We start from the raw sequence: 26,649 nt of genomic DNA on the forward strand, positions 1-26,649 counted from the left end.
GCTAAGCTGTTAAGAACTTCCTTTATTGTTGAAAACTCATCGTATAGATCATCTACTAATACTTTATTTTCAATCTGTAACTGTTCTACAATAAATGACAAGTCAGAAAACTACTTAATCCATTAAAGCCATTGGTCTTAAAACAAGAAGGGAATTTTTATCTGTGAAATCAAACTACTTTCTCATGTAATTCACAGCTGTTTCAAAAATTTCTGGTATCCCTCAGTCAGGCATTGTATTTTTCTACCGTCTAGATGTTTTAAGGTTTTAGTAACGAACGATTCATAAAACTTATCTTCAAATCTGCTCTATAGCTGTTTTGCCAAATGTGTCATAATATCATTAAGTTATCAGCTGCAGTTGTAGAATCATTTTGAAGTTTTTTACTGGCAACTTCAAAAACGGGGGACACATTACTAAGAAAATGGAAAACTAATGCAACCTTATTGGTTTCACATGTTTCAGCTGTACTTTCTTCACTTAAAAGCAATAGTTTTCAGACAGGCTTAGGGATGGATTCTCTCTCGCTTATAAAATAATTCATGAGAGAAGGCCAAAATTTAATGAGTCGATCTACAGCAGGAGCTAAACTTAGACATCGTGTCGGGATAAGTTTTAGTAGCTCTTTAAACTAACTTAGCAGCAAACTCAAAAAACTCCTTTAGGTCATTCCGCTTAGTTTTGACATCAATTTCTAAAGCATCTACAGCATAGCAAAATGCAGTGTTGCTATGCTAACACCCTAACTATATGAGCTAAACACCCTGACTTAAGTAAAATTTTGTTTTCCTCTCTAAATAGGGCATATATTGACCGCTTTGTTTCAAAATTAGAGTTGGTATTGTCGGTTAAAACCCTGTTGGGGACCCGTGTGCAATAGGATCCGTGTTGAAAAAGTTTTTTTTTTTGTTTACACATACCTTTTTAAAAAAAATAAAACGGACTGCGGTGATCAAAAAGTAATTGCGGACGCCGTGTGATGTATCGTTCTTTTTTCAAAATAAAAAGGAATCAGATATTTTAAAAGGACAAAAATAAATCCAAAAAACGGATGATAAAAAGTAAAAAATATGATATACTTCTTTAGTGCAGTAATATTCAAAAGCTCTTTCAGCATCTTCAACGGTGTTTAATTCTACGCTTATCTCAGATATTTCGGAAAACATAATTTTATTTTATGCTTTCGATCGACACGACACACTACTTCGCTTTTGTTTACATCAGTTAACAATCACACACGGTTAAAGTGATGTACGTTAATATGTTTTTTTTTTTTTTTTGTTTTTTACTAAACTTTTAAGGTCTTTTATTGAAGGAAAATGGTATTCATTAAATTAAAAGATCGTTTTTAACACAAAACATGAGTTTTTAAAAGAATAAGTCTCCTTTTTCATTATATTCTTAATTTATGAGATAAAAACTCGCAATTTGAAGTGAGCAGCTACCTCCGTGTGGGTAGCACTCTTTCAAATTTGGGATGTCTGCTAAATAATCAGTTCATGCTTTCGGAAAAAATAAGAATGTGATTAAAAGGAAAATGTCATTATCTCGGATGGTATTCAGATTATTTAAAACAGCAGCTTTCAAGAAAAATTCGAAGTATATCTCTCTATTGTTTAGATGTATTTTAACTCCTTTGTAATATTTGTTCTTAAAATTATTTCTTTGAAATTCTCTAGATTTGTAATTGACAATTCACAGCCTAGTTTGTTTGGTAACATTCGCATGATGAGTTCTCAAGCAACTAACTTCCAAGATGCAATGAAAAGAGTTAAAACTCTGAAAGCTGATCCCGGAAACGACGTGAAATTAAAGCTATATTCATTATTTAAACAGGTATTTCGATCTTTATGCAATATGTTTTTGATAAATATCTGCTAGTATTTGTAAATAGCAATAGCTTCCAAAGAATTTAAAAAAAAAAAAATCTATTGCATATTCTTTTGTAGTTTAATTATAGAAACCTTTATTTGTTTCAGAAACTGAAAACATTATATTTCTGTCCTGTGTTTGTCATTTTTTTTATCAGAGGCAGATTTACAGATTTAGGGGGCTGTGGCAGCGTTCACTAATGGGAGCCCTTTTTAGCCCAATAGTGCACTGTGACTATCACAGAACTATGTAAAACATTTATGATGAGCATTTTTGATTGCGACATTAACATTAATCAAAATCTGCCACTTTTCTTTATTTGACATCTTCTCCCTGACCTAAAGGTTACTTGAATGAATTTTCTGAGGAATAAAATCATCATCACTGGCAGAAAATCCCATTGTGGGTCCTGGCCATTTCCATAAGTTTCTTCTAGTTGGATCTGTTTTTTGTATGACTTCTCAAGTTTGAGGATTTGATGGTTTTGAAGTCACCTTCCAAACAATCCAGCCATCTAATCTTTGGTCTTCCTCTTGGACGTTTGTCGGTTGGTCTTGCATTTAGGATCTTAAGCAGTGGCGTATATATGATTTTATTTTGGAGGGGGCCCATGTAACCAAGATTAGCTCCTCCCCCTCCCATACACTTTTTTTTGTAACTTCAACTTTTTGGGGGGGGGGGGGAGAGTAAGTGTCCTCATCTTCTCATTTTTTTCGAGGTGGGGCAAGGACTTCATACTGTCACCCAGTGGCGCAACCAAAAAAATAGTTTTAGGAGGGCACTGTTTAAAAAAAATTCTTTCTTTTGGTGAGGGGGGGGGGGGTCTTCCCCGGAATTTTTTTGGAGTTCTAGTCCTAAGAACGCAGTTTTAGACGGTCTCTGGTGAAGGTATGGGGTGGAAAAATTCGGGGGGCTTTCTGAGGAAATTTTTAGAAATTAAAATCTTTAAAACGCCATTATAGGCTATATTTGTTGACGTTAGTGAAATGAAAAGAAATAGACTTTTTGAAGGTGTCCTCGATTGATTTAAAAAAAAAGAAAAGAAATACTGCGAAATCCATCCCCCTTCCTCGCAATTTTTCGAAATTTAAGTTTTTAAAACGCAGTGGAGCTCTCCCCCAAAAACTTTTGAAATTCAAGTCCTAAAAAACGAAGTTTTAAGGAGATATTCAGTGATACTAGGTGGAGGGATTTATATGCTGTCCACCTTAAATTTTTCGAAATTACAGTTTTTTCATTTTCAGATTTCATACGGGATCAGTCGGACCTTCGCCCGAAACTTTTTCGTAATTGAAGTCTTAAAAGCGCGACTGTGGACCGTACTTGGTAACGTTAGGTGTTCGGGCCATTCTTCAAAATTGAAGCTCCATAAAAGCAATCTTAAACGATTTTTGATGCTTTCAGAAAACAAGGCGTTCGGTAATTGTTCCCTAAAAATTTTTCGCCATTGAAGCCCTGAAAACAAGGTTTGAGAAGCTGGTTTTAATGGGTGGAGGGGGCTCACAAAGTGTAGCATTTTGAAGACTTACTTTCTTTTTTTTAGAACGTATGGGGAAAAGGGAAAAGGAAAAATGGGACAGGGGAGGGAGGGAGGGGTAAAAGAAATGGGGGGAGGTGTTGGACTCAATTACCTGATCAATAGTCAAAAATTTTTGAATTTTTTTATGTTAAGGTTCATTTCAAAAGCAATTCAGACTTTTTCCAAACATTAGACAATCTTTGGAAAGGAAGAGTTCGAGAATCTTCCCCTGAGAGGTAAAACGCAATTTCAGGTTATCTTTGGGGACGTTTAGAGGTAAAAAGCGGTTTTAGGGATTTTTTCTTCCGAAAATTTTCAAAACTGGAATCTTAAAGACACAATTTCAAACTATTTTTGGTAGTAACCCTAGTGAAAGGGTGCTGATTTGTGGACCCTTCTCCAGAAATGTTTTGAAATTGATGTCCAAAAAATGCCTAAAGAAATCCGTTTTTAGATCATGAATTTCCAATATTACTCCAACCGAACAACTGTAACTTATTTAAAATTTCTTGCAGGGGCCGAGAGTTAAGGAGAGGAACATTTTGAAAACCATTCTTTTCAGACTGAATATAAAGAAAGAAAAAGAAAAAAAAACGGGATGGGGGTGAAAAACAGTGTTGCCAGATTGGGGGAAATTTCCCCATTTTGAGGAAATCTGGTGCTCTCTGGGGAAATTTTAGGGAAATGGGTTTTGAGGGGAATTCTTTGGGGAAAAATTTTTTTCTTGGGGAAAACCTGGGAAAAAAAGAAAAACCTCTGGAAAAAAAATTGTAATTCAATTTGCGTCTTGACATCTGCTAGTTACATTATTTGTATCAAACAGCGTTGGTTTAGCTTTGCTCAACTTTATGGAATTCGCATTTCATATTATGTGGAATATTATGATATGGAATTTGCATTAATAGTTCTGCGTGAGTTATTAGTTGATACGTGAAACAAGCAAAAATATGTGTGATGAAGAATGTTCTAGGATATATATATACGAAAATCATAGTTTAAATGTACATACAGAAGCAGAGTAGTAAATGCGAGTAGAAAATTTTTTTTTGGCTATTTCTTATCTCTCGGTCAGGCGCTTGTATTTATGACTAGTGCACCTGCACGGCTTTGCCCGTAGTAGAAAATTAAAAGGTATTTTGGTTCCCCTGTATATTTACAAATAATGCATGATGAATTTCTCGCCAATGGGCTTGCCCACGGTTCCACATTATGATAACTTGGTAATTTAGTCGTTCATTTTATGAGAATTTTGCTCGGGAAAATGTTCTTAAAATTGGAATAGAAAAAGAACAAAATCGAAAAATCTCTTAAAGGTGCACGCCCACATGCTACAAACTGATTCTTTGCCAAATTTCATGAAAATCAGTCTAACGGTATAGGTGCTATGCGCGTCACAGAGATCTTGAGAGAGAGATCCAGAGCAAGAGACTTTAAGCTTTATTATTAGTTAGTAAAGATTTAAAAAAAAAAAAGATAAAGGCGAAAATGGGAAGAAAAATAAAGTTGGGGAATTTTATAAGAAAATTCGGCTATTTGGGGAAAAAAAAATTTTTCAAGAGACAAAAATATCAGAGGAAGTCGATTCATTTTATGAAAATATTAGTGGAAAAACAATTTTTGAGTTTGGGAAACTCTGATAGGAAACATCGCTTTTTGAGGAAAAGTCGGAAGGGAATTGGGGAAAATCTGGATTTGACCATCTGGCAACACTGGTGAAAGAAAGGGGATCTTAATTTTTTAAGCAATAAGTTACATCTGTTAAAAATATTTTAATTTAAAGTTTTATTTTTGATAGAATTGAGATTTTTTCTCCTACATCTTTTGTTAAAATAACTTCGCTTTCCTATAAGACACGTTCTTTCTTGAGTAAAGGGTACGGTTCTCCTGACCCCTTCTGAACACCATTGCCTAGATACTTCTAATGCATGGTTACCACGATACTTTAATGATTCACTGTGCACCCTTTAAAGAATTAGAATTTTTTCATGACATCCTAGTCTAGTTTTACATACATATTATTCTTACCATTGACACTTCGTGGCACCCATCACCTCTTCCTGGGGCACCCAGTTCGAAAACCTCTGATTTGACGGTTATAATTATTATTATCACAGTCATATTTATTCATTTATTTTTATTTTATTTTATTTATTTATTTATTTATTTTTTTGTTGTTGTCGCTAAAAGTTTGGAAATTATTTGCGAGCAACTAAAACCAAAATAACTACCTTTATTTAATTTTCATTCCCAGATTTTAGAGGGGGCCCGGGCCCCCTCAGCCCCTCCCTTATATACGCCCTTGATCTTAAGTGGGATAGACTCCGAGGACATGCGGATAACATACTCTGCCCATCTCATTCTATGCAATTTTATGCGTTTTACTATGTCCATAGCATCTGTACTGTTCAAAATTGTACTTTTTTTCTCCATACTCCATTTATCTCAACTCCCTCAAATGTACCTTATAGAGTTTTTCTTTCAAAATTTGATAAAAGAGACTTAGTGCTTCATTGCCCATGCCTCTGACCCATAAGTAAAAATTGGCCTAATGATGGTTTTATGAAGTTAAATTTTTGTTTTCACCTTTCTGAGTTTAGATTTAAAGTAACATTTTATACCATAATTGACTCATTTTGCAACAATTAATCTTTTACTTGTTTTTGGTCCCAAACCATTCTGGGTATGGTATATCCACCTGGGTATTACTCAAATCTATAGGGGTCAATAGTGAAATGGAAATTTTGATAGTATTGCTTTGCTTAGGGCACATCATATATTTTGTTTTGATTTGGTTAATGGCAAGAATCATCTTTGCCCCTTGTTCTAGTACTAAGGATGTTTCTCTAAGGGCACTTAAGATCCACGCTATCAAATCAAGATAGTCAGCAAATCCTGAAATTTGGAAGATTTTATTTAAGATTGTACCTCTAGTATTGATCTCAGCATCCCTCATAACTTTCTTCAATGCAATATTAAAAAGAGGCAGGCCAAAGAGTCTCCTTGTCTAACACCATTATTTATTATTAATGATTCGGAATGGCATTTCTGTATCTGAATTCTAGTAATATTTTCGCTTATGGTTAGATTGACCAATTTTACAAGCTTTCTAGGAGTATCAAACTCCACCATAGCATTAGTTATTTCCTTTCTATTTAGGCTGTCGTAAACTGTTTTGAAGTCGATGAAAAGATGATGGGTGATTTTATTCCATGTTCTCTGCAGTTCTCCAAAATCTGTCTCAGATTAAAGATTTGGTCCACATTAGATCTTCCTGAGGAATAAAATCAATGGTCAACAGTGAGGCACAAGTCAAGAAAAGAAAATGCTGCACAAAGCTATTTGAAGATCATTTGGAGCCAGTGGCGCAACCAGAAAAAAAAAAGTTTTTTTTGGGAAGGGGGGGGGGGAAGCTTTAACATTTCCTATATGTTGCCTCAGCGTCAATTCTTCCAAGTCCATCTCTCTTCCTCTCTATGTACATACACATATGCACAGGGAGGGCGGTTTGGATTTCAAAAATTGGGAGGTGCAAAGGCAGTTTTTCTCTTTGCGCAGTTTTTCAAACATACATAATTTATACATTATGTGTAGAGACAGAGAGCTGATAAAACTTCTGGTTTAGAAAGGGGTTGGTAATTATTCAAATATGAAAATGTAGAAATAGGGAGGTCCAGGGACTCTCTTCCAGAAAATGTTCAAAATTCTGGTTTAAAAATTTTCGACTATCTGGTAATGTTAGAGGAGGAAAGGTTTGGAACCCTCTAGGGAATTATTCCCAATTTATCTCTTAAAATGCAATTATAGCCTACTTTAGGTTCAGGGGGTGTCCCAGATTGACTTATCTCCCAATGTTTTGAAAATGAAGTTCCAAAAATGGAATTGCAGAAAATCTTTGATGATTTTAGGAAAAAGAGGGGGTTCTGCGGCTCTCTCCCGTGCAAATTTTTCAAAATTGAAGTACTAAAATACATTATTAAATGATTAATCAGAAGAAGTTTTCCTGCTTTAATTTTTCGAAATTGTAGTTTTAATTATGCAATTTTTATCGTCCTTTAAAAAGAAGGGAGGATCGGGACCCTCTTCCTGAAATTTTTTTAAACTGAAGCCTTAAAAAAACTATTGTAGATCATAATTGTTAACCTAGGCGCCTAACTGCTTTTTAAAATTGAAGCTCAAAAAATATTCTGTGCCCTCCAGTTGTTAATGTTAAAACAAAAAAACTAATTAGTTTCCAAAGAAATTTTCCGTCATTTGAAGCCCTTTAAACAAAAAAAAAAAAAAAAAAGAAAATTAAAAATTTCGTATTGTGGCACTCTCTATCTAAACGAGCGATATTTTAAAATGAAGTCAAATTTATGTGGATTGTTGACTATGAAGAACATGAATGTAAAGCCCCTCCCTTCTTGAAATCCTGTGCACAGGTCTGAGTGAAGAAGAAATCATGATATGGCGAGTTTGGATTCAAATTAAATAAACTGAAAATTAATTTGTTATAACTGACTCTTAAACATTTTTCCTGACTCGCAAGATTTAAAAATGTTTTGCATATGAACATATAATAAATTATAATTATTCTAATGAAAGATTATTGTTATTTTACAGGCTACAGAAGGGCAATGTTCTGCTTCTAAACCGTCAGCATTTGATTTTGTTGGTAAAGCTAAATGGGATGCTTGGAATTCTTTGGGAGCAATGTCTCAGGTAATTTTTGATTGTTTATGAAGGTAAACTTAACAGCTATATTATTAAACTTTTAATATAGATTCTTTTCCCTGGCAGGGGGAGGGGGGTTCTAATTCATTCTCATGTAGTTTTTTAGTATAGTAATCAATACCTTTATACCTATTATCAAAAATATCTTATTTTAATTCATACAAGTTTTAAATTTAAATTCAAGCAGAAATGTAGTCTAATAACTGCTAATCTATATCTAGCAAAGTCATCTGGTTTTAAGAAATAAATAAATACCTTTGTGTGGAAATGTAACTGGTAATCAACAACGTTTTGACTTACAAAATTAGCAGATTACTGCATAGACGTGTTTCGAGGTTTCAGGGGAACCTCTTTTTCAATACAAATAATGAGCTTTTGGATGAAAAGACGTCCTATAAAACAACAAGAATGAACAGTAGACAGTTTAAATAGAAAAACTAGCAAATTGATATTGTTATTACAGATAGGTTAAAGCAAGCTGATGTGTGCATCACATGACTTCCTTTCACTCCAATTTCATTTCATTTTCCCATTATTGGCAATTTTAATGTGATTCAACAGTTTACTCTCTAAATATTACCAACAGTGGCCAAATAGAAACCGTATTAAAAAAAAAAAAACTCGTCAAATTTATCGCCAACTAAGACTGGCGATATATCACCAAGTGTCTGCCAAATTATAACACCACTTGAGTTTACATTAAAATTAACAATGATTTCCCTCAAAAAAGGGCAAAAGACCCCTTTAGAAACACCTGAATGCAACCAAAAGGGGAGGTGCACAACTAGACCCCACTAGGAGTCTACGTACCATATTTCAACTTTCTAGGACTTCCGTTCTTGAGTTACGCGACATACATACGCACATACATAAGTACATACAGACATCACGAGAAAACTCGTTGTAATTAACCTGGGAACCTTCAAAATGGATATTTCGCGTGTCTATATGTTCTTAGGCACTTATCCACATGTGGTTGAGCTGAAAAAAAAAAACTCAACATTCATTCGGGGTAAGCAAAATGGAAATTAAAGTTGATTTTTGAGTGAAAATTTTTTCACGAATACAATACTTCCTTTTTTGTAAACCAAAGTAAAAAGTCACAAAATTCTGGAATCTAGTAGGAGCTCCATTTTTTAACAAAATGGTCATGGTTGAAAAATAAAGTCAATTTTAACATTTGCATTGAAAAGTAAAGTGTTGCATCAAATGATTGACAGATATCTGAACAAATGGCTCTGTCGGTGTGTAGTACATCCCTAATATTCACATTATATTGATTCACGTTATATTTTTCTTCATATTACAGGATGAAGCGAAAGAAAAATATATTTCTCTTGTTGATGAACTTTGTGGAGTGGAACAGAGTGATAAAACTGATAGTGAAAAAAAGAATAGTAAATATGATGGACTTCTGTATAATGTGTCTACTGATATTACTAATATTACATTCAACCGCCCTGATAAAAGAAATGCAATTACAGTGCAAGTAAGATAAATCCTCAATAATTGCTTGTGTTTTTAAATGAAACATTTTATATCTGTGAATAGGTCTTTTCTTTGATTATGCAGTTGAACCCTGCTATAGTGAACCTATAACAATCCCCCAATTATTACAAACCTTTTAAATGGTCCCAACTGAAACCCTACGGGGTAAATGAAAATTTTCAAATGTTTGTAATGATCACTAAATGCTAGAGAATTGGCAATTAATCTAAAAATTTCCGAAACTTCAAGCTTTTTAAAGCCTTTGCCTCATTGACATTCATTGCCTATTGTTCTGTGCATGGCCTGATTACTCAAAAGGCTTGGGAAGCTTGAGCTTCCCCTCAGAATTTTTAGGGAGTCCAAATATGACTGTAAAACTGCTTAACAATTCTAGTTTCTGCTTTTGACCATGTATTTTAAGGATGTTGTAAATATTAGAACTTGCTAAACAAAAAGGTTTGAAAGAATAAAATAACTATAGAAAGTAACGGCACATTTGATAAAATGTAACCACAAGCTAGATTTTCAAATCTGAGATTTGATTCAACTCTGTTATAATGTACTTTTATGACATTTAATTTTCTTTGTGAAGTGTCAAATATGATTCAACCTGTTACTACCCATACTGATGAGAATTCTAGTGCAATATGTGTAATAAACAAATTTGCTGTCAGTCAGTATGAGGTGAGATGAACTTAAATCTGAATTCTGCTAAACCACTTAGTATTAGTCAGTGTTGTATCAATGTCCATAATATAATGTTTAGAAAAATTTTAACAAGCTAAAAGTGTGGGCCCCAAAAATGAGACCAAGCTTCCCCTAATTTCAGAGGTTAATCGGGCCTTGGTTCCGTTTGGCAAACATCATCTTCTGAAATAGTTACTCATTTTTTCCCCTGTCCTGACTAATTTTTTCGTCTATTGTTCCTTTGATAAAGCAGCCCCTTTTCAGTTCTCGAATATGTACCTTATTTTCGGGAGTAACCACCTTGCCCTTTAAGAAAAAAAAACAATTTTGACAACTCCTAATGCAGCAGATGGATACATTTTTGTTAAACGTTTCACTGCTTTTTAGAGAAAATTAATTACTTTAGAAGTAAAGAAAACAAAATGTAATTATCATGTTTCAATAACGATCGGAAATATGTCCAATTTTCAATTGTGTGTATGGAAACTTTTTTTTTTGCAGTCCTTAATTTTAAAACAGATTAGTTTCTGTGATTCTTTTTTTTTTAATGTTAATCGTTGATTTTAATCTGAATTATTATCATTAAGATGTTCTGATAAAATTTCTTGTAGTATTATTTCATGTGCATTTATTTTACAAACTCCTTTACAAGTGATCATCCATGCAAAAAATTGACATCCAAGATTCAGTGTTTCCCGCATTCATTCACGTAGTCGAGATTTCACTGTAATTAGAGTCTTTTAACTAACAGGCAGGCAATATAAAATTTTGCCAAAATGTGACGTTATTTCTTTAATGTTTACTTAAAAGAACTAATCTGAAATCGGGAAAATGTTTCGGAACGTTTTTCTTGGGAATAAGCCCAATCCTCCAGATTTATACATCGTTTTTAGAGATAAATTGCTGAATTTTAAACAGCTATGTTTGGTAATTATTTCAATGAAAGTCCATAATTTTTAAACATCATTTAAGGTGATTGTTCAATGTTTTTACATCTGACATGCTGAAACTTTCGGGAGCGATCCAAAGATCAGTAATGTCTGTAGTTGGTGAATTTAAGGTTCTAAACTATAAGAAATTATATTATTTTAAAAGCATTTTTAGAACAGTTAATATCGTTAAATTGCGTTTTTGTGTTCTTTATAGTTAATTATTGCTTTTAAATTTTTTATCTTTGGGTGCGCCACCTATGATGGATGCCGCATATACTCCCAAAAATGCAGTATGTTTTTATGCTAACTAACAAAATCTATCACATGTTCATGCTGTTTTTTAGTTTTATTGTAGATAATACTGTGAACTACCTCCACAATGACCTAATGCAGGCAGGGAAAAAGCTTTTTCCACAAATGATGAAGTTAAATTTATTGGAAAATTAGAATGTGGCGAAGCCAATACTCAATTTACTAGAAATATTTTCCTTTCTAAATACTTAAATGACTAGTTTGAACTAAGCTACTTAGTTCTCTGTCTTATGTGAGACATTTGGCACAATGAATGTATATCCAATTTTGTGCTAACATTGCTGTTTCTTTTCTGTTCTACACTCTTATGATAAATTTTTTTTCATAAATGATCAATCATTCAAAAAAAAAAAAAGCTATCAAACCTGCCGCCTCCTCTCCTCCAACCTCTTCTCCACCCAGTTTATTTAGACTGTTGTGTAGTATGATAACAAAAAAGAGTGATTTTCTCCTACCTGCCATTAAATATTTTGTGACTGGAGCCAAGATAATAAATTTTCACGGTGGTCTGTGGGTGGTTGAATTCTACTAGCAAATTTCACCTTGAATGAGGGTTTTCAATGTTCTACTGGAGGGTTCCAGGTTCGACACCAGTCGAGATTGAAGATCCTCCATGTGTCACTAATGGTGAATGAAACACATTCGGCTCCTGGACCAGTTAAAAAAATAGCAATCTCCAGGTCCCATCCAACCAGTTAAAGCACACATATTGGTTGGTACAGGGGCCCCTGGAGTGTTGCGTTATGTTATATGCGATTTTGTTATTAGTTTTCTGGCATAGATTTTTCTTAAAATATGTGTTTACAATTCTTTGAAAAATTACAAGTTCTTTTAAATATAATAGAACCCTGGTATACCATGGAATCAGTTGTCCGCAGGTGACATTATGCCCCCTATATTTTAAGGAACAGGAAATTTCCCTATTTGTTTATTCACGAAGTGTCCATAGTCTGGCTTGTCCAACTGTGTCTGTGCACAATATCTACTTTTGCATTCCATTCCAAATTCTTTATGTTCTAAGAAAATACACTAGCTGTTCTCTCCAGTAGGTGTTTTTTTTTTTTTTTTAATTTTTTTTAGAAACATTTTGGCAAAAAATGCTGTTTGTTTGTGTTTGTACATCTTTATATAAAGGCAGTTTATTAAAATGTTCTACATACAATAATGCTTAATGTGATTTCAATAAAGTTTAACTGAATACTAATTCAAGGTCTACTTGTACTGTACTGTATTAATGACATCAATATACATTTTGTAAAAATGAAGGGTTTTATACCTCAGATGTGTTATAACACAGATGCAAAACATGTCCCCCAATCTTCATGGTATGTGGAGTTCTTTTTACGTAAAATTGAGTTAAAATTCTGTGTGTAAAATTGAATTTAAAAAAAATTATGTCTTTCTAATTATAACTCAGATGTTAATGTTGATTAATTTTTCTTTGAATTAAAAGATGTACAAGGATATTATGTCAGCATTGAAGGATGCAGGTGAAAATGACACAGCAGTTACAATACTTTCTGGTATGTTTCTAACGTACTTAATTGTACAGAAAGTTTTTAATGTTCATTCTTTCGAATTTGTATTCAATTTTATTAGTAGCTTTAGTGATAAAAATGAATGTTTCCTTTAACAGTTGGAAAGAAATGAATGACGATTTTATTGTAAGGTGAAAAAAAATCATATTATTTTATTTATTTATTTTTCTCTGAAAATTTTCAAATGAGACAGTTAACATTCATTCCAGTTTGTTGTTTTAGTAAAATTACTGTACTTCTTTGTGCTTTGTTTTCTAGAAAAACGTAATGTCAAATCTTCATTAAAAAAGGAAGAAAATCTTGTGTGTTTGATGCAGGCATGGGGTTCTTTCTTGGATCTGCAACTTTTCACTTTTTATCATTTTCCTTTTTTCTCCCCAAATTTTTGTTATTTCTCTATTTTTTTCATGTGGTTCGATTCGTATAATTTTTATGGTAATGTGAGTATTACCATATATTATGGTAATGTGAGGTTTAATTCTTTTCCATAGCAGCATCTAAAATGTGCAATCTTTTTGCATCCTTCTTAAGATTTAAAATTTTTGTTTTCCCAGCGTTCAGCAATTGTCTTCAAACTGCTGACGAATATATTTTTGAATAGAATTTTCCTTTAAAGCAGGGCTCTCCAACCATGGCCCGCCGGGAACAGATTTTATCCGGCCCGCGGGAAACTTACGAACTTTTTTCTTCTTTTTGGAACAGTGACAATCTCGTTGGAAATATAATTGAGACATTATTTTTAATTACAATCAGTTATTTAAAGCACCCATCTCTCTTTTTGCTCTTTTTGAGAACTCTTTTCTCCCGTTAGTCACCTGGCATGGGGCATTATCTGGCTCCAGGGAAATCATGTGCTCACTCTTGTCTTCAGCTGTATACAATTAGTGGTCAGCTCAGCCTAAAAGGGAGGCTGACACCAGATTTAAATGTTCATTGCCAAACTTTAATGCTAGATTTTGAATTTTGCGAAAAAAACTTGATAACAGAAATCGAAAGTTTCCCGCAAATAACTTTGAAAACTTTGACTGTGCATCAGACGAAATTCAACTCTTTCAAAGCCCTTTTAAGTGTGATATTGACAAGGAGCCTTCTGAAATGCAACTGGATGTCATTGAGTTAATAACTAATGAATTACTCTAGACAGCTTTCCCGGAATGCCACAAAGAAGATAACCTACTTCCATTTTACAGTTCTACCAGAAAAAGACTTTTAATAACAGAAAAAATCATGCTAGAGCTATGTTTTCTCTTTTTGCATCCACTTACAAATGTGAGCAGACGTTTTCAAAATTAAAGTACATTAAATCAGACGGACATTTAAAATCCCTCCTAATGATCGGAACTACGAAGTTTGTCCCTGAATGGACTGAAATTTTAAATGGTAAATAAATGGTATCTTCTCATTAATTTTTTAACTTTTTAAAATATTTTAAAAGCTTTACACGTGTTGTGTTCTCATTTATTTCCGATGAATAATGATGATAAGTTTTTAATCATCATTAATTCAATAAAATAAATTTGTAGCACATTTCAACAATTTTGTCTTGTATCACTCACTCATTAGCCTTTTTTTTAAAATAAAACTTCATTTTATTTTGTGAGAAGGAATACGTTTTGTTTCAGTTTTCTGTACTATTCTAAATTTTACAAGACTCCCTATCGTTATGTTGTTAGAGATTTACGAGCACTTAAAATATAATTTAATTTAGCAAACAGCAAATATGTACAGTGGACGCAGGTTAATTGAATCAGTGGTTAATTGAATCAGCCGCTTTAATGAATCAAATTGCCAAAAACTGAATAAAATCCAGCTTTATTGAATTATCCGCTTAATGGAATCAAAACTGTTGAGAACAAACATGATTCATATAAGCGGCAGCCACTGTACAAGGAAATATAGCAACTTAGAAGCCAGTCCCGAAAATTTCAAAACCACCACTGAGCGCTTAATTACATACAGAAAAATATATTTGCGATGTATGGGGGACGGGGGGGGGGGGGGGGGCTAGAGTTAAATAGATCATCTGAGCTAAAATATTGTTGGACCGGCCTACCTCGTCTACAAAAATTTACAATGTGGCCCGTGAGTGAAAAAGGTTGGAGACCACTTCTTTAAAGTTTTCCACGTTCTTCAAAGAAAAATAAATCCTGTTTTTTTCAGTAAAGGAACCAACATAACTTTAATACCTTTCAGGTCAAACTAAAATTTAGATCTAGATAAGATTTTAAAAATTAGTTTAAATTTAGACAAAGGTGGATCCAGAAATTGTTCAACATGGGGGCGGTTGATTTTTTAACTTTCCTCTTACTACATATACTTAGACATACTTGAAGGAGGAAGGAGAAGGTTGCCGCATCATTTGTATCTAACACAATTAAAACACAGATTTTTTTTTCAAGGCGGTACCCAAACGTATTTCTTTCTTTTTTTGTTGAAAGAAGTATTCTAAAATTTCATTTTATAACTTCAATTTTGTAGTAATTCCAGGGCAATAATTGGAAACCCTCTCCTTTAACATGACCGGAGGTCATTGTGATAATGCATATCACATTTTTTTTGCCCATTTATATTTTTCCCATGTTTTCGGTCATTTTAATCGTTTTTTTTTCCCATTTAGTTGTTTTTTTTCTTTTCTTGTGCATTCCACGTTTTCCCCGCGTTCCCCTTTAAATTTTGCCCACTTTACGATATCAAATTGATGACTTATTCATTTTTCCCATTGTTTAGCTTTTTTAACAATTTTTCATCATTTTTCGCATCCGATTTTTTGCATCTTCTTGTCGGCCATTAAAATGGTGTAGCGTCCACTTCCCTTCGTTGTTTGGCCGCCAAACGCACTCATTGGTTCCCGCGCATCGCCGCGTACCCAGATCTGATCGCTCATTTGCCGATTCATTTTTCCACCCCACTTCACTCTGCTTGCTGCTTCCTGTTCGATCGGACGTGCTTCTCGCAGCTCCGTTTTCTCTCCGATGATGGCGATTCAAAATTAATCGCGCACATCATGACAGTCATTTAAAATAGTGCTTTTTGGGTACTTCAGTTTTGAAATGCCGGAAGAAAGAACAAAACACATTCCTTCTCTTAACACTTCCCGAGATCTTTACAATCGCGTCTTTAAGACTTTAATTTTGTAAAATGTTCGGTGGAAAGTCTCCAAACTACTCCTCCTAACATCACTAAAGATAGTCTTAAATCGCCTTTTCGAAACTTCAACTCCGAAACGTTTCCGGGAGGGAGATTCGAACCTCATTCCTTTCCTTAACATGGTCAAAAATGGCCTACGCTTGAGTTTTAAAAACTTCAAATTTAAAAAATGCCCCCCCCCCCCCTTGCCCTTCTCTTGAATCCCTCCTTGAATTTAAAACACTTGTATAGTTTTGGTGGATTAAAAAAATATTTAGAGATGAGAAATCCATGCTATAATTTGAAATTCAAATTCTTGAATTTTGGTACCAACATAAAAATTACTGTGTTCCTACCAAATTACATCGATGAAACAGTGTTTTTAGTGATAAGATTTACTCTTTCCCTAAACACCTAGATTTCTACATGCTATAATCTCCCACATGAAATATGGTAAATATTTTTTTGAAGAATTAGGAATAAAAAAAGGAAAATATATAGATAATTGTATTTGTCTCCCATAAAATGTCAAACTGATTTTAATGTGTGACTTCAGTCATTTTGCATGTACTTTCTTTTTAAGATTTCCATATTTTCTGTTTCAAATGAGTTTCCTCCTTTTTACTTTTTTGGTAATCTCATGCCTATTCATGTAAAAGTGACTGAATTGCTCATAGTTGACTTCAAAATCTAATGTTGCATACTTTTTGTATGTAGCAGGTATTTGAAGTAGCTTAAAATTATAAAGCAGAAATCACACTAAGTGAAAATAGTATTGACTCTGATTTTATTTGGTTTCTAAATATTGCACATACATCACTTAACAAAAAGTCAGCAAATAAACTTAAAAAAATGGCAAGCGACTTGCTTGCGTGTCGTGACAAGGTTTATGTACTTTTACATAATACATATCACGTGATACAAAATTTACATTTTTTAGCATTGCCAGATGTATAAAAATTGAAAACACAAGTTTGTTGGTATATTTATCTTTAGGTCAAGGGGATTACTTCAGTAGTGGAAACGACTTAAGCAACTTCGCAAATATTTCTGGTGATTTAACAGCGGCTGCAAAAAATGCTGCAGACATGTTGCAGTAAGTTTTAATTTGATTACTTGTTAGACAAGTAAAAAAGCTACCAATTGGTTCAGTAACATTATTTTATTTTGTTTTATTTATTTGTTTTCTTTATTTGTTTTGTAATAAATAAGGTGATGGATTGTTTTTCATAATTTTTCTGTATTCATTATGATATAATTACTAAAAAATAGAAATTTTGGAATACTTTCTGTTTTGCAAAATGTCTTTCGTTAGTATGTTAAATAGGTTCCAGAAAATTCTACTAAAGATAACTCATTAAAGCAGCTAATTTGTACATTGCATTGAATTTTTTTTTTATATTACGTCAACAGCAAAGATTTGCATTTCCTTAATTTCTAAAAAAATTAAGTGAATAAGGAATGATGTTATTTGTACCATATTTCCTAGCCCATAAGACACACTGATATATATTTTAGAGAATTTTATACAATGCAAACTGAACTGTTAGATGAAAAAAATTAGCACATATATCTGTTTCTTCTATGAAGAATTCCGGAAATTCATTATTACTCTCACTTCTGCTAAAATCATAAATATATATATTTTTTTTTTCTACTGGCTTGAAACTGTAACTTTTGTAGAAAAAGAAAAGGAAAAAAAAAAGGTCTTATGAGATGGAATGTAGTAGGCATATATAAGTAAAACATAAGTAGTTGGGATGACATTTTAAATTAAATTTTAAAACAAAAATTCATTATTTATCTTGTAACTGCAATCATAAATTCTAGAAAATTGTCACATAAAGGATTTGTGTTGCAAATACTAACTTGCTTTAAGAAAATGATACTAAATACTGACTTCAATAAAATGATGCTAAATATGCGCTAACGTGCATTTTAAAAATGCTTTTTTTTTATCATACTTTTGAAATTTTTCAATGGATTAGCTCATGGAAGAGACTTTGTGATCATTAATGGAAACCTTCCGGTACAGTGATACCTAGACCTGCCATTTGGGCAATCGGACGTCAAATGACCTTCCCTGGATCCGAAGCTTTATATTACACATGCTTATAGCCAGTGATGTTCCCATCAATTTTTCTGAGAGTATACTCTCAGTAATTCATTACGCACAATTTTTGTATGTGATCATATACATAGTATGTCATAATATGAAAATTTAGGAAGCTTGAGGGTATATGCTATATGTCTAAAAAATGTTTGAAAGCATACAGCGTATATGGAGTATACCCTATGGGAACACCACTGCTTATAGCTGAAACAAGATATTTAATAAGATATGTGTAGTGGAAGAACAGTCTATTGAGGTAGCTGAAAAGTGCTAAAATCATATGGAAACTATTTTGAGACTAGAAAATCGCCCGTCAAGGTATAATGGGTGAAAATTGCTTCTACGCTTGAACGAAGCAATTGCTTGTTTGGTGATATTTTGATAGCTGAAATTTTTAACCCTAGCCCTAGTGGATTAACCCGAAACCCTAGTAGACAGCATTCATTGTTGACCACTTTTTCGTTTCTTCAAGTTCCTGAGTCTTACCAATAAAACAATTAAGTTACCAGACCTAGTTCAGCCTTGTCAAAATAAAGCATTTCCTTGCAGGTCAAACATAACCAAAAAATATTATCAAATTATCATGCTATGGCATGAGTTTCATTGTTGGTGACATCAGCGTTACTGGATTAGTGAATTGGCTATCTATATATATAAAGGTGAAGTGCAATTATTATCAGTGACCTTGCCCTGCTAAAAATCTTTATTTGCAAAACCATAAGTAGGCTCTTAAATTTTTAGTTCATTAAACAAATGTTTTTGCATTCACTCCTTTTTTTTCCATTGAAATGAATGAATTTTGTATTTTTATTTAGAGATTTTGTAGCTGCATTTATTGATTTTCCTAAAATTCTTGTGGCAGCTGTAAATGGTCCTGCTGTTGGTATTCCTGTAACAATTCTTGGTTTATGTGATGTTGTGTATGCTTCTGATAAGGTACTGGAAATAATTTTTTTCTTTTTTTTTTGTTTATCTGTGTATTTAAAATCTAACCATTCTGTTTTGGTACCCTGTCATATTTTCTGACGCTGTGTTTTATTTATGATAGGCTACATTTCAGACACCATTTAGTCTCCTTGGGCAATCACCAGAAGGTTGTTCAACTTACACTTTTCCCAAAATAATGGGGTATTCTAAGGTAAGTAAACAAATTAAACATGATAAAATGTTTTTTATCAGTTTAGTTGCCTATGTAATTTTAGCAAATTTGTGAACAGAAAAAAGTTAATTATGAAACAAAAAAATATGTTAAGTTTTTTTTTTTTTTTTTTTGTACATCCTTTATCACAGTATGTATGTGTGTGTATGCACATATCATCGCGTCAAAACAACAGTAGGGTATCATAGTGTTATTGCTGGGATTAGATGGCTTAGTGTTGCTCTGAAGCGAAGATATATCAGTGCAGCAATTTAAGTGAAACAAATTTTTGCAAATACAATGATCTCTGTCTCTCTCTCTCCTTTTTTTTTTTTTTTTTTTTTTTTTTTTTTTTTTTGTACAAGGAAATAAAAAGATTTTGTGTTTGCTTTCAAAAACTAATTTTTTAAAAAATATTTATAGGCAAATGAACTTTTATTCTTCAACAAGAAAATAAGTGCTCTAGAAGCAAAAGAAGTTGGTTTAGTTTCAGAAATATTCAAGCATGAAACATTTATGGAAGATGTCCAAAAACAACTCTCCTTCCTTCCATCAGCCTCAAAACAGGTATGGCTTTTAACAGTTTATTTAGTAAACTGAGGTTTATAAAAAAGTGCAAACACCTGTCAGTCATGTAGTACCACAATCAGTAAAGATCTGGACTAAGAATTCTGAATAGTAGCCACTGGCTACCAGAGTAACAAAAAATTGTAGCTATTTTTTTAAAAAATATATTCAGCACAAAAATAAATAACCTTATTGAAGTTTACTTCGAATCACATTGCCAAGGTGGTGCTTACTGATGTTCTGAACGTCTCAGGAGCGCTAGTGTATTGTCGTAGCACAGCATAAGATATGATTTTTAACAAATAAACATATGATCACCACTTTTGGCAACTCACACTTGATTTTTTGGTATCCATTTTCAATGAAATTGTTGCCTGTTGGCAATCGCTATTCTAGAGCTTTAACATTTAGAAAGTGAAAGTTTATGGAATAACCGTTTTGGTTTACTTTTCTCCTTCTTTCGTAAAAGGTCAAATATCTGCAGAGGAACATTAAAATGAAACTCCACTGCCTTTTGTCTGGATCAGTTCTTCTGAACCTTTTTTACTTTATGGCACACTTGATAGATGGCTCAATCCTTGGGGCACGCTGAACCAAATTTCGCGGATAGTGCTTACATCATTCACTAGTCAAAGCAACAAAGAGAAAAAAACCAGCACTTCCATTTGGATATAACAATTAATCTTTTAAATATTTGAAATATTTTAAGTTTCTTTCAAAATAGAATTAAAGTTCATCATGAATTTTAGTGCTCATTATGTCAAGTCCCAAACATTCATTTGACACGACTGAGACACTAATGACTATCTTGAGGGACAGAGGCGCTTTTTATTCAACTCTATGTTGGGAGAAACTACAATGCAAATGTGAGAATTAAGTAAGCTTTATTGTATGATATGTTAAAGATTTTTACGGCTTCAACCACGGCTGACTTCAGCTCATCTGGCATATTATTTGCCAGGCGAGTTTCAGGAAGGAGGATGCTGATTTGAACACCTGAATTTTGATTTTTTGCATTCAGCATGAACCCTTCGACATTTCCCATCATTGCAATTGCTCCATCACTGCCGCACTTGTGCAGTTATTACACTGGATCCTGTTGCAGTTTATTTCTTTAGCTGTAACTTGGAATGTTTCATCCTCAGTTGCAAGCTGAGAAAGTTCTTTGCGAAAATATAATGAGCTTGAATGCCGTCGTCATTAGGAAGAGCTGTGCACCTTTTATGTCTGTGGATTCATCAACATGAAATCTATCAGTAGATTATTACTTTTTTTTCCCCAATGTCACCCATCATGTCATTAATTCCTCGCTTGAAAACATCATCTAGAATTGAGGTATTGGTTATTGTCTCTGACCCCACCTCATTCATTTCATCTTAACCAATCTTCTCCCATACGATTTTTTTACACGCTGATAAAATAAATGTTTCACTCTTGGTTGACAGTTTTTATGCAAGATGACAATAAATTAAACTAGCAGCATCATAGATAAAATACACTGCCAGCTCAGTCAATTCCAATAGAGGACTGCAGTTTGGTGCTTTTTAGTACTCAGCAGCCTGGAATAGGAAGTAACTGAGCTGGAGGCAGAAAACCTCATAAAGGAACCAAGAGAGCCAAACAAACTGGTAGCTAATGTAGAGTTAGCACACCAAAGGAGTGACCGCAGCAATGGTGCGGTTCAACTCAAAGATATATGGCAAAGCTAAGTATTTTGCAATAAGTTACTGCCCTAAGCCAGGGCTAGGGCAGAAATACATAAAATACACTGCAAGCTCAGTCAAAATAGCAACATTATATCTGATCTCTTGCTCAAGTAAAATGCATCACTGTTCTTCCTTTTCCTACAAATCCAAAAACACTGTGGCACATCGAGGACCTTGTCCCGGCACAGCGTTTGAGAAGCACTGGTCTAGATGAACCTTGAAAATGGTAGGTGCGGGTGGACTTCGGGATGTCATGTCATGCCCTTTGTCTAAAAGTCATTGGTCATCCTAAACTTACAGCATTAAGCTTGAGTAAGCATCTCTGGTCCCACATGAAAGTGGCGACTGAGACTAAATCTGCTGCACAGCCTTTTCTCATACGTTGAGTCCTTTCTATTGTCAGTATTACTGAATGGGACTTCAAGTTTAGTCAACAGTGCAGCATTGCTAGTAAGGGAGCCAATAGAGTGCTTGTGTTTATCAATTGATCAGTAGCGTAACTTCAAATTTTCGGCCCCACCGCAAAATCTGATTTTGGGCCCCCTATTAAAAATTGTATTAATGTAATTTGCAGTGCATTTTTTTGATTTTGTCGACACCAGTTTCTTTTTTCAAACACACACACACACACATATATATATATATATATGTGTGTGTGTAATATATATATATGTGCGTGTGTAATATATATAGTGCTATATATATATAATATAAATATATATATTTATTTATATATATATAGAGAGAGAGAGAGAGAGCGTGAGAGAGAGAGAGAGGGGGATTGAGATTTTAGTTTAGAAAGGAATCATTAGCAACAGAAATCCGAATAACTCGTTGCAATGAGAAGAAAAAGAATTACCAATATGATTTTAATTGTAAATATAACATTTGTACAGAAATAGGAGTTCGGAGTTTCTAAAATTCTACTGAAGTTCCAGTTTGAAGAACGGAATTTCAGACTATATGTGGCAAAAGAAAGGTTCAGGGCCCGTCATCGTAATTTTTTTCGAAATTGAAGTTTTAAAAACGAGATTGCAACCCATTTTTTGTGACGCAATGGAAAGGGATCAGTGACTCTCTTCCACAAATATTTTGGTATGGGAGCTCGAAAAACGCAATTTTAAAAGATTTTGATGATGTTGAAAAACGGATTTCGGCGATTATCCGAGGAAATTTATGGAAATTGAGTTTCTAAAAATGCAATAGGCCACCTTTGATGACGTTAGGTGAATGAATAAGATTCAGAACTCTCACTCACACGTTTTCGAATTTCCGAAATAGTGGTTTTAAACGTTTGTCAGTGATGTCAGGAGGATGGAAGGTTCGGGGGTCTTAACCTTAAATTGTTCGAAAGTTTTTACACACATGATTGGGGATCACCTTTGGGGGATGGAGTCGGGGACTCTTACGAAAATACTTCAATATTAAAGTTATAAAAACGTAATTTTAGACAAAATTCGTTAATGTTAATGAAGGGGGGGGGGGGCTCGGGGGCTCTCCCCTGGAAATTTTTTGAAATGGAACTTTAAAAAACACAATTGCAGGCCACCTTTGATGACGTTACAACAATGGATTAAATTGGGGACTCTGCCCAGAATTTTTGAAATTGAAGTTCCAAAAACGCAACTTTCAACGAATTTAAGTGATATTAAGAAGAGAGCAAGTTTTGGGGACCTTCTTGGTAAATTTTTCGAAGTTGAAGTTTTAAAAATGCGATTGTAAGCCATCTTTAAAGTGCATTTTTAGACTTCGATTTCGAAAAATTAAGGGGCAAAGTTTCAAATCCCCTTATTTCTTTCCCTAACTTCATCGAAAGTGGTCCACAAATGTATTTACAAGATATTATGTAAACGGGAGCTGTTCAGAGATGAAACTTCCAGAAAATTCTTTTGATAATGAAGTTCCCTATACGCAATTTTAGATGATCTTCGGTAATTTTAAAAGGAACGAGAGTTCGTAGGCTCCCCCGAAAATTCTTCAAAATTGAACTTCTGAAATGCAGTTGTAGGCCAGTTTTTATTACCAGACAAGTAGAGATGGGATTCCAGGGCTATTCCGGCATTTTTTGAAAATTAACGTTTTAAAATCTTAAATTAGGGGAAGGATGAGGTTCGGAACTTTGCCCCGGAATTTTTTAAATAAAAGTTCAAAAAAGCAATTTAAAAAGATTTTTGGACAGATTAGGGAGAAGGAGGTTTTTCAGACTTTCTCCCAGAAAGTTTCCGAAATTGAAGTGTAAAAACACAATAGGCTGTCTTTGATGAAGTAAAAAGAAATTATTTAGTTTTAGGATCCCTTCTTTCCCACCTTCTTGGCTAAGGCCCTATTTTTTATTTATTTTGAAAAAAAAAATGTAAGAGGGTCTGTTTACTGAATAGGCCAACTAGGCCGTGGCCTAGAACTCTGCTATTTGGGCCTCCAAAAGGCGAAAACAGTCTTAGCAAATGGAAAGAATTGTAATGTTTGGCTAGAAAAAGGCGCCGAAAAAGTTTGGGCCTACGATCTCTGATATTTTAATCCAATAGCCTCCAATACCGCAAGCCAATAAGTTCTGGGACCCTAGAACCAACATAAGCATTCAAAACTAAGTTAAATAAGATTGAGTAAACACAAAGTTTAAAAATTTTCGGGCCCCTTCCGATTCCACCCCCCCCCCCCCCCACCCCCCCCCCCCCCCCCCCCCCCCCCCCCCCCCCCCCCCCCCCCCCCCCCCCCCAATCCAGATCCTACCCAGAATATTTCTTGGCTGTCTTTTTCCGTGCTCCGATTTGTTTCCGTGGCAGTTGGCCGAAGGAGGGTTTGATACTTTTTGCACCATGCCGAGGTTTGGTTTTCACGCAGGGAAATTGGTCAGTGAGCCCCCTTCTCTCTACTCAGAGCCTGTGTACTGAAAAGGCCAAATAGGCCGTGACTTAGAGTCCCTTCTGTTCGGTGGCCTCGAATGGCTATAACTGATTTAGCAAATAGCAAAAATTGTAATGTTTGCCTTTATGAGGACCCCGAAAAAGGGTTTGGCCTAAGGCCCCGATATTTTATTTTGGTCAATAGGTTCTGGGGTTATAGAGGGCCCTAGAACCAATATAAAGTTTTAAACTAAACTTGATTTTCAGAAAATTTAATGAAAAATTGAATGAAAACAAAACTGAAACATTTTCGGGCCCCTTCCTACTCCGGGCCCCACCGCGTTGCGGGGTCTTGCGGTACGTAGTTACACCACTGCAATTGATCTATTTAGAACAAATCTAAGAAAGTTCTTCGACCTTTGTATAGAAGTTTGGTAATACCTCATTTGGAGTATGCTGTTCAGTTTCGGTCTCCTTATCACAAGAAAGATATTTCTGTATTGAAAAGGGTTCAAAGAAAAACTGCTGGGCTAGTAAAGGGACTTTCAGAATTAGATTATAACAGGATTAAAAGTCTTAATATGTATAGCCAATTTATCAAAATGAAAGATGTGAATGGGTTAAATTTTTCATGGTTGGCAGGAGGAGGGTTGATTGTTTTAAGCTATTCAAATCTCAGGCTGACCTGTAAATTAGAAAAAAAGTTCTACTTTAGTAGGGTACTGGGCACTTGGAACAGCTTACCGGAAGAGGTGGTAATGAGCAAGCGGGTGGATAGCTTTGAGAGGGCCATTGATCTTCATTGAGGACTAATTAATTGATTAGAACCAGCCTAGTTGGGCACAGAGCCTGTTGCTGGTCCCCACATTTGTACTTAAATAAACAGTTGTTAAGAATGATCTTCCTTCTTGAAAGGATTAATTTATGTGACTGAGAAAATACCTTGATGTGTGTGAGAGAGATAGCATAGATGAATGCATTCTTGAAAATCTGAAACACTTTGCAATTGGGGAATTCACAACCAGTGATGTTCCCATTTATTTTTCTGAGGGTTTACTCCCAGTAATCCATTACACATAATATGTGTATGCGATCATATACATAATATGTCATTATATGAAAATTTTTGAAGCTTGAGGGTATACGCTATATGTCTAAAAAAATGTTTGAGAGTATACTGCGTATATGGAGTATACTCTATGAGAATACCACTGTTCAAAACTCATAATCATCTACTTAAGATCTTAACACTGAGTATTGAGTGGATACTATCTTACTATAAGCAGTAATGATTTTTGCAATACAGAGGTAGTTAGCCGGTTTTAAAGTTTTTGTTTGTATCCTATGAACAGCGATATTATTTTTCATTAGTTACTTTCCCATCATCCTTGCATGAAGTAATTATGCCTTTCATTTCAGTCTATGATATTTTCTAAAGCATTATCACGGGGGCTAGAAAAAGCAACTTTGCATCAAGTAAACAAGATGGAATGTGAGAGACTTGTTGAAAGATGGCAGTCGCCTGATTGTATGGAAGCACTTATGAAATTCTTTCAAAGGAAGGCAAAATTATAATTTAAATATTGGATTTTTTTTATGAAATATTTTTCTAACGAATGTATGTTTGTTGATGATCCAATTTTATTTCTTACTTCGTGTTTAGGAGATGAAATCTAACCTATTTTTTTATTTAACCACCAAGACTGACATTTTTACCTTTTTATATTTTAATGCTGTTTTATGAAAGCTTGTTGATTTTGAATCGATTTTTTTTTATTTACTCTGAAATTTATGTGTTATTGTGATTAATGTGTTGTTTTTTTATACATTACTGTGTAAAAAAAGCATGTTAATACATTTTAATACAATAAATATACATGTTATTAAATGTATTGTGCCCGAAAACACTCAGCCATATGCTTAAGTATGGTTAAATGTTCTTCTAATATTTATTTTATATTAGTATGACCTTTTATATTTGAACAAATTGAGCTTATTATGAAGATAAAAAGTACAAGTGTACATAGTTAAAACAGTTTGTAAAGATCACCAGCAATTTGAAATCGTATTTTTTTTTTTTTTTTTTAATCATTGA

The 26,649-nt window shown here is 33.9% G+C and overlaps 2 protein-coding genes across 2 annotated transcripts in view; one reads left to right on the top strand and one right to left on the bottom strand.

Moving 5' to 3' along the window:
- Positions 1-1,214, bottom strand: part of LOC129229245 (conserved oligomeric Golgi complex subunit 4-like) — a 45,011-nt gene extending 43,797 nt beyond the window's left edge. Inside the window, 1 exon segment of the mRNA XM_054863510.1 lies at positions 1,080-1,214. Within this exon segment, the coding sequence (XP_054719485.1) occupies positions 1,080-1,166 (87 nt within the window). The 5' untranslated portion in view covers positions 1,167-1,214.
- Positions 1,215-1,485: 271 nt separating this feature from the next.
- On the top strand, positions 1,486-26,300 carry LOC129229213 (enoyl-CoA delta isomerase 2-like). Its single transcript, XM_054863474.1, has 10 exons — positions 1,486-1,599; positions 1,680-1,836; positions 7,994-8,092; positions 9,414-9,593; positions 12,977-13,046; positions 17,184-17,283; positions 19,116-19,236; positions 19,349-19,438; positions 19,862-20,005; positions 25,974-26,300. Exons 1-10 carry the CDS (start codon positions 1,538-1,540, stop codon positions 26,127-26,129), a joined length of 1,179 nt encoding a protein of 392 aa, XP_054719449.1. The 5' UTR covers positions 1,486-1,537; the 3' UTR covers positions 26,130-26,300.
- The last annotated feature ends 349 nt before the right edge of the window (positions 26,301-26,649 follow it).

The sequence above is a fragment of the Uloborus diversus genome, chromosome 9 (genome assembly GCF_026930045.1).
Source record: "Uloborus diversus isolate 005 chromosome 9, Udiv.v.3.1, whole genome shotgun sequence".
Lineage (NCBI taxonomy): Eukaryota > Metazoa > Arthropoda > Arachnida > Araneae > Uloboridae > Uloborus > Uloborus diversus.

Bases quoted from the DNA above. Each gene is read 5' to 3' on its own strand.
- LOC129229213 (XM_054863474.1), top strand. From the start codon at position 1,538: ATGTCATTATCTCGGATGGTATTCAGATTATTTAAAACAGCAGCTTTC. The intron at 1,837-7,993 runs GTATTTCGATCT...GTTATTTTACAG, and splicing joins TATATTCATTATTTAAACAG to GCTACAGAAGGGCAATGTTC. The intron at 19,439-19,861 runs GTAAGTAAACAA...AAATATTTATAG, and splicing joins AAATAATGGGGTATTCTAAG to GCAAATGAACTTTTATTCTT.